This window comes from Coregonus clupeaformis, chromosome 23, assembly GCF_020615455.1.
Source record: "Coregonus clupeaformis isolate EN_2021a chromosome 23, ASM2061545v1, whole genome shotgun sequence".
Taxonomy (NCBI): domain Eukaryota; kingdom Metazoa; phylum Chordata; class Actinopteri; order Salmoniformes; family Salmonidae; genus Coregonus; species Coregonus clupeaformis.
In genome coordinates, this window is record NC_059214.1 from 56,513,053 (window position 1) to 56,525,761 (window position 12,709).

At 41.4% G+C, this 12,709-nt stretch overlaps 1 protein-coding gene across 1 annotated transcript in view; it reads left to right on the forward strand.

The window, feature by feature from the left end:
• The window catches only part of LOC121536368 (zinc finger protein 804A), a 172,592-nt gene that overhangs the window by 131,489 nt on the left and 28,394 nt on the right, over window positions 1-12,709 (forward strand). The window contains exon 2 of the mRNA XM_041843639.2: window positions 4,553-4,702. Coding sequence (XP_041699573.2) covers window positions 4,553-4,702 — 150 coding nt within the window. The remainder of the gene's footprint in view (window positions 1-4,552; window positions 4,703-12,709) is intronic.

The window sequence follows — 12,709 nt, forward strand, 5'->3', positions numbered from 1 at the left end:
CTATAGCACTGTCCATCTGTGGTGGAAAGTGGCAGATCTATTGCACTGTCCATCTGCGGTTTGTCAGACCAGGAGACATTCCGAAAATCTGTCTTCTCACAAAAACCTCTGTAGTGTCCAAACGGTTTGGCCTGCTAACTAATATGACCATGATTTTGCAGGTTTAAAGATGATTTCCTGCAATTCTATATATTGTGCCATGTCTAATGTGTATTCATGTGATATTTGAGTGACTCAAACATTACAACAAAATCGATGAAAATACATCAGTTATTGGTTCTTTTTTTATTTTGGCCTGTAAATTGTTATCTTTGACATGGATTCGGTTGCTCTGTCTCTTCTCATGGAGGCTTCCCCGTTCAGAGGAAGTCTCTTCTATCGAGGCTTCCCTGTTCAGAGGATTTCTCTTTTCACGAAGGCTTCCCTGTTCAGAGGAAGTCTCTTCTCATGGAGGCTTCCCTGTTCAGAGGAAGTCTCTTCTCATGGAGGCTTCCCCGTTCAGAGGAAGTCTCTTCTCATGGAGGCTTCCCTGTTCAGAGGAAGTCTCTTCTCATGGAGGCTTCCCCGTTCAGAGGAAGTCTCTTCTCATGGAGGCTTCCCTGTTCAGAGGAAGTCTCTTCTCATGGAGGCTTCCCCATTCAGAGGAAACATGCAGCATTTTGTGCGCTGCAGGAGCTGTATTTACTAAGGTCTCTTCCAGGACAATGTGGACCAACCGGAGTTCTGATGCATCAAATGTTTACTGGCGGAGGACTATAGGGAAGAAGTGGCTACTCTTAACAAACAGATGAATAACTTGCACAATCTAGTGGGGAAAGCACCTTGCCCACCTTCTCCTTCTCCACTCCACAGGCTGGACGCCGTTCCCATGTGTTGAGCGTATCACCGCCATGTCAACACTCATTGACTGAATGGCCAATGCCTTCCAGTGACCCCTCTCCCCGAAGTAGTCTCCTACTTCCCTGGAAAATGGAGTAGGAACGTCACTTATGATTGATTTAGTGGATGATACTGTCACCATTCCTGCTGCCCAACCACGGAAGCACGTCACCTGCCGTAGGCCAAATGGAGGGAGTGGGGCTTCTTTGGCTTTGGGAAGCCCGACCCAAATCCAGTTGTCAAACAGCTTCGCTCTCCTGGCTTCGGAGGTTCCAGCGCCATCCTCCCGTATCTTGACTCCTTCCCAGGGGGATTCTGCCTCAGATTCTGCATTTGGCTTGGGTCACCGGACCTCGAGGGCGCCTGACGCATTGGGCTCCTCCATCAGCGACAAAGGATTTTGCGGCCGCTACACATAACGTAACCAAAGAATAAAACAAAACTATCCAGGTTACATGTTATTGATACAGGCCGGTACTTGTAACCTAACCAAAGAATAAAACAAAACTATCCAGGTTACATGTTATTGATACAGGCCGGTACATGTAACCTAACCAAAGAATAAAACAAAACTATCCAGGTTACATGTTATTGATACAGGCCGGTACATGTAACCTAACCAAATAATCAAATATATTCAGGTTACTTGTTTTGAATGCCTTCGATGCAATGCTTGTTCCTTTCCACTTTACACCACCTACCCATTAGGAGCAATTGCCTGGTAATAGTGTCTCAGTCTATCTCCGCGTGGGCTGTTATGTGTCAATCAGGATCACTTGTTTGGTGGTCTGATATAATGCTAGTGCATGCAGGGCAGCTTACACACATGCACGCACACACACACACACACACACACACACACACACACACACACGCACACACACACACACACACACACACAAACACAGCCCATTACACCTCTCTGGGTCTGTAATGGACTGTGATATCACCGTAAAGTGGTGAGGTCCATGTCAGAACTAACCCCACACAATAGCCTGAGTGGGGTTTTCTCCCCCCGTTAATGACAATATTATTGCACAGCAATTTGAGCCACTCTGGCTTCCGAGCTGATTTAGGGGTCTAGAACCACGAAGCCTCTTCAGTTCAGATATGAGCCAACCGGACAAATGGGCAGACGAGGTGATAGTTTAAAAGCAGAGGGTTGAACCTGAACGCCGGGAGTGCGTCCCAAATATAGGAACACATAGGGCTCTTGTCAAAATTAGTGTACAGTTGACACAGGCCCATGGAAAGTTTCAGCTCAGGGTTAAACCGTTCAGCTGTTTGAAGTCTAATCGCATCCCTGTGTGAAAACGCACCATTAAATTACATTTCAGAAAATAATGATAATGAGAATGCCTGTTGTCCACTGGGTATTCAGGTTTTTATTTTCTGATTTCGCCGCAGTGTGATTTCTCCTTTGAGGAGGATCTATCCAGGGGGCTTTATTCTGATAATGATTTTCATGTCAGCATTAAGAATGAGTTTTAGTGTAAATAGATTCAAATCGTGAATGGTGTTACTTTTTTTTCTTCTTCTTCTCTAGCCCCCTGGGATGTTTGAAGAGGGGACCTTTTGGGAGGTTGGAGGTTTATTACGTGTCTCTATCGAACAGAGCTTTGAATGTCCGAGTTTCCATATATCCTGAGCATGAAAGAAATTAGATTTGAAATATGATCCGCCCCCAGTGAAAGTAGTCTCATCCCCCATTTAGCTGTGAATCAATATTTAATACCGAATATATAAAAAGAGAAAATTAGAATCTAGATGAGTTTTGGGGGTTTTGAAAGAGCATTATGTTAAAGGACCACCACAAACATCCCACGCTACAAATTATGTAAATAAATAATGACGTGAAAAATGTGTCTGTTATTAAATGTGAGGGTTAAATGACATGCCTCGCAGTGTCATAGGTTTATGTCTGTCATGGAAAGAAGTATCTTGTATAGCAGAGAATAATGTTATCTCACCAGGACCACACCAATCACAGACATGGACACAGATGCATGCATTACAAGATTGCTGTGCGATGTAACTCAGATTGTGTGTTTGAGGTTTATCATAGGGAAACAGTGTGTATGAAGCATATTATAGGGAAACAGTGTGTGTGAAGCATATTATAGGGAAACAGTGTGTATGAAGCATATTATAGGGAAACAGTGTGTATGAAGCATATTATAGGGAAACAGTGTGTATGAAGCATATTATAGGGAAACAGTGTGTATGAAGCATATTATAGGGAAACAGTGTGTGTGAAGCATATTATAGGGAAACAGTGTGTATGAAGCATATTATAGGGAAACAGTGTGTATGAAGCATATTATAGGGAAACAGTGTGTATGAAGCATATTATAGGGAAACAGTGTGTATGAAGCATATTATAGGGAAACAGTGTGTATGAAGCATATTATAGGGAAACAGTGTGTGTGAAGCATATTATAGGGAAACAGTGTGTGTGAAGCATATTATAGGGAAACAGTGTGTATGAAGCATATTATAGGGAAACAGTGTGTATGAAGCATATTATGGGAAACAGTGTGTATGAAGCATATTATAGGGAAACAGTGTGTATGAAGCATATTATAGGGAAACAGTGTGTATGAAGCATATTATAGGGAAACAGTGTGTATGAAGCATATTATAGGGAAACAGTGAGTATGAAGCATATTATAGGGAAACAGTGTGTATGAAGCATATTATAGGGAAACAGTGTGTATGAAGCATATTATAGGGAAACAGTGTGTATGAAGCATATTATAGGGAAACTGCACATAGGCCTTTTTTTCCTTATCAGCCTTATCAGAGTTTATTCCTTCCCTGACAGAGAGTTTATTCCCTCCCTGACAGAGAGTTTATTCCCTCCCTGACAGAGAGTTTATTCCCTCCCTGACAGAGAGTTTATTCCCTCCCTGACAGATAGTTTATTCCCTCCCTGACAGAGAGTTTATTCCCTCCCTGACAGAGAGTTTATTCCGTCCCTGACAGAGAGTTTATTCCCTCCCTGACAGAGAGTTTATTCCCTCCCTGACAGAGAGTTTATTCCCTCCCTGACAGAGAGTTTATTCCCTCCCTGACAGAGAGTTTATTCCCTCCCTGACAGAGAGTTGATTCCCTCCTTGACAGAGAGTTTATTCCCTCCCTGACAGAGAGTTTATTCCCTCCCTGACAGAGAGTTTATTCCCTCCCTGACAGAGAGTTTATTCCCTCCCTGACAGAGAGTTTATTCCCTCCCTGACAGAGAGTTTATTCCCTCCCTGACAGAAATTTATTCCCTCCCTGACAGAGAGTTGATTCCCTCCTTGACAGAGAGTTGATTCCCTCCCTGACAGAGAGTTTATTCCCTCCCTGACAGAGAGTTTATTCCCTCCCTGACAGAGAGTTTTATTCCCTCCCCTGACAGAGAGTTTATTCCCTCCCTGACAGAGAGTTTATTCCCTCCCTGACAGAGAGTTTTTCCCTAGAGTTGATTCCCTCCCTGACAGAGAGTTGATTCCCTCCCTGACAGAGAGTTTATTCCCTCCCCGACAGAGAGTTTATTCCCTCCCTGACAGAGAGTTTATTCCCTCCCTGACAGAGAGTTTATTCCCTCCCTGACAGAGAGTTTATTCCCTCCCTGACAGAGAGTTTATTCCCTCCCTGACAGAGGTGTTGTCGTCCTTGTTGTTTCTTCCAGGACTATGCGGAGAAGGAGAGGTCGACGACCATGGCCAAAGCCTTGGAGGACCTGAAGGCCAACTTCTACTGTGGTCTGTGTGACAAGCAGTATTACAAGCACCAGGAGTTTGACAACCACATCAACTCTTATGACCACGCTCACAAACAGGTAATGGCCCTACACTACATTCATGTGCATGCACACACACACACACACACACACACTCTCTCTCTCTCTCTCTCTCTCTCTCTCTCTCTCTCTCTCTCTCTCTCTCTCTCTCTCTCTCTCTCTCTCTCTCTCACACACACACACACACACACTCACACACACTCACACACAGACACCAACTTGCACTTGTATTCAACCCTTAGATTTCTTAATTGTTTGCACACAATACAGAAGTGTTCATAGAAAAATTTGGAAATAATGTGTGTTCAGTAGATATATACTGTAACTAGTGACGGTGGGCGGCAGGTAGCTTAGTGGGTAAGAGCGTTGTGCCAGTAACCAAAAGGTCGCTGGTTCTAATCCCCGAGCCGACTAGGTGAAAAATCTGTCGATGTGCCCTTGAGCAAGGCACTTAACCCTAATTGCTCCTGTAAGTCGCTCTGGATAAGAGTGTCTGCTAAATGACTAAAAATGTAAAAAATTAAAAAATGTAGTGACCACGACTCATTTGTTCAGTAGATATATACTGTGACTACGACTCATTTGTTCAGTAGATATGTACTGTAACTAGTGACCATGACTCATTTGTTCAGTAGATATGTACTGTAACTAATGACTAAGACTCATTTGTTCAGTAGATATGTATCCAACTAACCGTATGGTTAAAGAAAATTGTGATACATAAAAAAGTATACCAGTTTCATTTTAAGGACCAAAGGATTGATAGCTGTTCCATGTAGATTGCAAAATAGTTGAGAAGAGATTTTTGACGTACCGATTCCATGGCATAGTGTTTATGAACTGATACGCAAAACGACTCCGGATTCAAAACTTATAATTTTTCAATTTAAATGATTTTACATAATTCTTGCTACCAATAGAATGTTATTTATATGGGGGATACAATCTTCCCAGCTCTGCAGATTTCGCTGCGAAGAGACAGAATCATTAGATCATTTGTTTTGGTACTGTCCATTTGTAGCTTGTTTTTGGACACAGGTCCAGGAATGGCTAAAGGATTGCAATATTTACCTGGAGCTAACCCTGCAGATAGCACTACTGGGTGATCTGAAAAGTCATAGTCAATCGATCAATAATATAATAATATTTTAGCAAAAATGTTTATTTTCAATTTACGATCTGTAGAAACAATGAGAATAGAAAGGTTCAGAACTTTTGTAAAACATCACAGTACAGTTGAAAAATATATGGCAAATAGAAATCCTATATGGATGGTGTTAAGAGATAGATGGGAGGTGTTGAATGGAGCTGAAGGATGGGACTAATAACAACTAACAACAACTAATAACAACAAGATAACTAATGTAAAGCATACTGTGTCCATAATAAGTCTATAGGTTATAGGTTGAGAGCTTTTGTGAAAGAGCACAGTTAGAAAGATTTGGCATATAGAAGCAAACCGGATGGACATCATGAAAATGATCGGAGAGGTTGAGGGTAGAGGAAGTTCAGGAGTAAAAACAAACAAAATATAATTATTGTAAAATTGACTGTGTCCATAAAATGTACATAGTATGTATAATCTGGAAGTAGAGGCCTAAGCGTTGTTGTTCACTAGTTTACTCCAATTAGGGAAGGGATGGTGGGGTTGGAAAGTAATAGAGGGAAATATATATTTTTAAAGGATATATATGTATGTATATGTATGTATGTGTATATGTATGTGTATGTATGTATATATATATATATATATATATATATATATATATATATATTTGCGAGAAAAAAAAAACATATGGGGGATTGGAAGTGATGCAGGCAATTACATTGATGGAAGTTACAATCTATCTGCAATATTAAAGCTGATCTACCCCCTAAAAAAGTAATAAAATAAAAAAGATACATATTTTTTAAACTAAACGTATCCAATAGTAGGTAGCAATGCCACAAGACAAACGCAAGCAATAACCTTCATGAAATGGTCTTGTTGCAGTTGCAGACGTAGACTTTTAATTTCAACTTCCAGGTGCATAAATCATGACAGGGCAATTTGAAGGGGTTGTTGTTGATGTTGTTGTTGCTGTTGTTGTTGTTGTTGTTAGCTACCTACTGAGCCAGAGGTAAATCTTATTCTAGACTTCAATGTGGTAGAATTCTACACTGAATAATGATGAACAGTGAGTGGTTTGAATCTGAATAATGATGCACAGTGAGTGGTTTGAATCGAGCACAAAACCCCTCCATTTCTGCATGTTCTATGCAGTCCGGATAATGTACCTCTTTAGTTTTGCACCGGATAAAGTTTGGCTGTCATACATTTGACAATACACTGCTGCAGTCTCTGCAAAACATTTAACAGAAAACAACTAAGTAATGCCAGTTCTGTTTCAGTTCATTTATTTGTAGATGACAGTGGTTTTTCTCGACATGTATTCAATATTGGATACTGTGACCTAAAAGTGAATCAACATCAACGCTAACCTTTAAATAGCGAGTTAAAGCTTTAATTCCAGCTCTTGTCCTGCTCTTTTTGATATGTGTTCTGATCCTGTTGCTCTTTACTCGCACGGCTCCTGAAAGCTAAAAAAGTCTCCTGGGTCGGTGCTGTGAACACCAGTCAACTATTGACATATTCTCAGCTAGATACAGATAGAACCCCCCCCCCAAACACACACACACACACACACACACACACCCTCTCCGCTAGACCGGGTCTCTCGACTGGTTACCACACAGCCAGCATATCACAGACCACATCTACATTTCTGCCTGGGTCCAGACACATTCATCACACTGTTAGGAACCACAAAGCCAGCGAACCATGGCCACCTCCCAGAGGAATGTGGAGATTAAAATGTTGTGCAGAAAGCATAAAACCCAGCTCGATTGTTCTGTTGTTCAGCTATTCAGTTGTTCAGTTCTGTTGTTCAGTTGTTCAGTTGTTCGGTTGTTCTGTTGTTCTGTTGTTCAGTTGTTCAGTTCTGTTGTTCTGTTGTTCTGTTGTTCAGTTGTTCTGTTCTGTTGTTCTGTTGTTCTGTTGTTCAGTTGTTCTGTTGTTCAGTTGTTCAGTTGTTCTGTTGTTAAGTTGTTAAGTTGTTAAGTTGTTCTGTTGTTCTGTTGTTCTGTTGTTCTGTTGTTCTGTAAATCAGTTCTGTTGTTCAGTTACTCTGTTGTTCTGTTGTTCAGTTGTTCTGTTGTTCTGTTGTTCTGTAAATCAGTTCTGTTGTTCAGTTACTCTGTTGTTCTGTTGTTCAGCTATTCAGTTGTTCAGTTCTGTTGTTCAGTTGTTCAGTTGTTCGTTTGTTTCGGTTGTTCTGTTGTTCTGTTGTTCAGTTGTTCAGTTCTGTTGTTCTGTTGTTCTGTTGTTCAGTTGTTCTGTTCTGTTGTTCTGTTGTTCTGTTGTTCAGTTGTTCAGTTGTTCAGTTGTTCAGTTGTTCAGTTGTTCTGTTGTTAAGTTGTTAAGTTGTTAAGTTGTTCTGTTGTTCTGTTGTTCTGTTGTTCTTTTGTTCTGTAAATCAGTTCTGTTGTTCAGTTACTCTGTTGTTCTGTTGTTCAGTTGTTCTGTTGTTCTGTTGTTCTGTTGTTCAGTTGTTCAGTTGTTCAGTTGTTCAGTTGTTCAGTTGTTCTGTTGTTGAGTTGTTCAGTTGTTCTGTTGTTCAGTTGTTCTGTTGTTCAGTTGTTCAGTTGTTCTGTTGTTCTGTTGTTCTGTTGTTCTGTTCTGTTGTTCAGTTGTTCTGTTGTTCAGTTGTTCAGTTGTTCTGTTGTTCAGTTGTTCAGTTGTTCAGTTGTTCTGTTGTTCTGTTGTTCTGTTGTTCTGTTGTTCAGTTGTTCAGTTGTTCAGTTGTTCAGTTGTTCTGTTGTTCTGTTGTTAAGTTGTTCTGTTGTTCTGTTGTTCTGTTGTTATGTTGTTCTGTTGTTCTGTTGCTCTGTTGCTCTGTTATTCTGTAAATCAGTTATGTTGTTCAGTTACTCTGTTGTTCTGTTGTTCAGTTGTCCTGTTGCTCTGTTGCTCTGTTGCTCTGTTGCTCTGTTGTTCTGTTGTTCAGTTGTTCAGTTGTTCTGTTGTTCAGTTGTTCAATTGTTCAAATGTTCAAATGTTCAAATGTTCTGTTGTTCTGTTGCTCTGTTGTTCAATTGTTCAAATGTTCAAATTTTCTGTTGTTCTTTTGTTCTGTTGTTCAGTTGTTCAGTTGTTCAGTTGTTCAGTTGTTCTGTTCTTCTTGTCTTCTGTTGTTCTGTTGTTCAGTTGTTCAGTTGTTCAGTTGTTCTGTTGTTCTGTTGTTCTGTTGTTCTGTTGTTCAGTTGTTCTGTTGTTCCGTTGTTCTGTTATGTTGTTCTGTTGTTCAGTTGTTCAGTTGTTCTGTTGTTCAGTTGTTCTGTTGTTCAGTTGTTCAGTTGTTCTGTTGTTCAGTTCTTCTGTTGTTCTGTTGTTCAGTTATTCTGTTGTTCTGTTGCTCTGCTGTTCAAATGTTCTGTTGTTCTGTTGCTCTGTTCAATTGTTCAAATGTTCAAATGTTCTGTTGTTCAGTTGTTCTGTTGTTCAGTTGTTCAGTTGTTCAGTTGTTCAGTTGTTCTGTTGTTCAGTTGTTCAGTTGTTCAGTTGTTCAGTTGTTCAGTTGTTCAGTTGTTCTGTTGTTCTGTTGTTCTGTTGTTCTGTTGCACTGTTATTCTGTAAATCAGTTCTGTTGTTCAGTTACTATGTTGTTCTGTTGTTCAGTTGTTCAGTTGTTCTGTTGTTCTGTTGTTCTGTTGTTCTGTTGTTCTGTTGTTCTGTTGCTCTGTTATTCTGTAAATCAGTTCTGTTGTTCAGTTACTATGTTGTTCTGTTGTTCAGTTGTTCAGTTGTTCAGTTGTTCAGTTGTTCTATTGCTCTGTTGCTCTGTTGTTCAAATGTTCAAATGTTCAAATGTTCTGTTGTTCAGTTGTTCTGTTGTTCAGTTGTTCAGTTGTTCTGTTGTTCAGTTCTTCTGTTGTTCAGTTGTTCAGTTATTCTGTTGTTCTGTTGCTCTGTTGTTCAATTGTTCTGTTGTTCAGTTGTTCTGTTGTTCAGTTGTTCAGTTGTTCTGTTGTTCTGTTGTTCAGTTGTTCAGTTGTTCAGTTGTTCAGTTGTTCTGTTGTTCTGTTGATCAGTTGTTCAGTTGTTCAGTTGTTCAGTTGTTCTGTTGTTCAGTTGTTCAGTTGTTCAGTTGTTCTGTTGTTCAGTTGTTCAGTTGTTCAGTTGTTCTGTTGTTCTGTTGTTCTGTTGTTCTGTTGTTCTGTTGTTCTGTTATTCTGTTGTGCTGTTATTCTGTAAATCAGTTCTGTTGTTCAGTTACTCTGTTGTTCAGTTGTTCAGTTGTTCAGTTGTTCAGTTGTTCTGTTGTTCTGTTGTTCTGTTGTTCTGTTGTTCTGTTGTTCTGTTGTTCTGTTGCTCTGTTGTTCAAATGTTCAAATGTTCAAATGTTCAAATGTTCAAATGTTCAAATGTTCAAATGTTCTGTTGTTCTGTTGTTCAGTTGTTCAGTTGTTATGTTGTTCTGTTGTTCTGTTGTTCTGTTGTTCTGTTGTTCAGTTCTTCTGTTGTTCAGTTCTTCTGTTGTTCTGTTGTTCAGTTATTCTGTTGCTCTGTTGCTCTGTTGTTCAATTGTTCTGTTGTTCTGTTGGTCAGTTGTTCAGTTGTTCTGTTGTTCTGTTGTTCTGTTGTTCTGTTGTTCTGTTGTTCTGTTGTTCAATTGTTCAAATGTTCTGTTGTTCTGCACCCAACCAAACGCCAGGGAGATGGAGGAGGATATGTGAAACCAAAAACCAGAACACCAATCGAGTGGAGAGGCAGGGAATATCCAGAGCAGAATAATATTACTGTGGTGGTGGTAGGATAATCAAATCTCAACATAACACTGTCTGGCCTTTATAGCCAGTCTAGAACTAGTAGCCATTCTCTTAAAACTCTGACTTTCAAAGTTAGGAGATGGAAAAGTATTTCAGTCTGAGACTGAGAGACACTGATTACCCCATCTCATCTTACCACCGTGTCGAAACGACTTTTACAAAATGAGTTGAAACGGTTGTATTTCAGTATTACAGCTCTAAAACCCTGACAGGCTTCCCTGCAGTCTCGGGAGATGAGGAACTTGGCCTCTAAGTCAGAGGCATTACCGCTCTGTTCCGCATGATGTAACCCAAGGCATCCTAATGCAATACAGGTCACTCCTCCTGTTCCACCAATCATTCAGAACTCAGGAAGCCTTTTCCATAGGCATCGCTTGTTTAATCGATGGATAGCTACACCACCGCCACCAATCATTGCGCTAACGCACCTGGGATTGTGATAAATATAGGAGACGCCAACCTGCCTGGTATTTTCTGCCAGCAAGCCAGGGAGGCATGAGGCATTGAGGCTGACGGAGACCAGTGTGGTGGTTAGGAGGAGGGCTGCCTGGTCTGTATCTACACACACACACACACACACACACACACATACACTGCAGTGTTAAACCCCATCCAGAGGGGATCAGCCCAGTTACCCCAGCCTGCTCCCTCAGAGAGGTGAAGGTCTGTTAACACGACAAAATGATATCGGATCTCACGCATCACATCCTTGCCATGAGACCCCAGCCACTGTAAATGCATGCCAAATGGTACAGTATTCCCTATATGGTGCACAACAATTCAAACCCTATGGGCCCTGGGCAACAGGAGCCAAATGTTAATGTAATCACTGGAGCGTCCTCAAATAGGAGAGGGTGTGGCGGTGATAAACTGTGTATAACATGTTGGAGTTAGCCTCCCCAGGCTGTCTGTTGTAACTAATGTTGGAGTTATCCTCCCCAGGCTGTCTGTTGTAACTAATGTTGGAGTTAGCCTCCCAGGCTGTCTGTTGTAACTAATGTTGGAGTTATCCTCCCAGGCTGTCTGTTGTAACTAATGTTGGAGTTAGCCTCCCAGGCTGTCTGTTGTAACTAATGTTGGAGTTATCCTCCCCAGGCTGTCTGTTGTAACTAATGTTGGAGTTAGCCTCCCCAGGCTGTCTGTTGTAACTAATGTTGGAGTTAGCCTCCCCAGGCTGTCTGTTGTAACTAATGTTGTAGTTAGCCTCCCCAGGCTGTCTGTTGTAACTAATGTTGGAGTTAGCCTCCCCAGGCTGTCTGTTGTAACTAATGTTGGAGTTAGCCTCCCCAGGCTGTCTGTTGTAACTAATGTTGGAGTTAGCCTCCCCAGGCTGTCTGTTGTAACTAATGTTGGAGTTATCCTCCCCAGGCTGTCTGTTGTAACTAATGTTGGAGTTATCCTCCCCAGGCTGTCTGTTGTAACTAATGTTGTAGTTATCCTCCCCAGGCTGTCTGTTGTAACTAATGTTGGAGTTAGCCTCCCCAGGCTGTCTGTTGTAACTAATGTTGGAGTTAGCCTCCCCAGGCTGTCTGTTGTAACTAATGTTGGAGTTAGCCTCCCCAGGCTGTCTGTTGTAACTAATGTTGGAGTTAGCCTCCCCAGGCTGTCTGTTGTAACTAATGTTGGAGTTAGCCTCCCCAGGCTGTCTGTTGTAACTAATGTTGGAGTCAGCCTCCCCAGGCTGTCTGTTGTAACTAATGTTGGAGTTAGCCTCCCCAGGCTGTCTGTTGTAACTAATGTTGGAGTTATCCTCCCCAGGCTGTCTGTTGTAACTAATGTTGAGTTATCCTCCCCAGGCTGTCTGTTGTAACTAATGTTGTAGTTATCCTCCCCAGGCTGTCTGTTGTAACTAATGTTGTAGTTAGCCTCCCCAGGCTGTCTGTTGTAACTAATGTTGGAGTTAGCCTCCCCAGGCTGTCTGTTGTAACTAATGTTGGAGTTAGCCTCCCCAGGCTGTCTGTTGTAACTAATGTTGGAGTTAGCCTCCCCAGGCTGTCTGTTGTAACTAATGTTGGAGTTAGCCTCCCCAGGCTGTCTGTTGTAACTAATGTTGGAGTTAGCCTCCCCAGGCTGTCTGTTGTAACTAATGTTGGAGTTATCCTCCCCAGGCTGTCTGTTGTAACTAATGTTGTAGTTATCCTCCCCAGGCTGTCTGTTGTAACTAATGTTGTAGTTAGC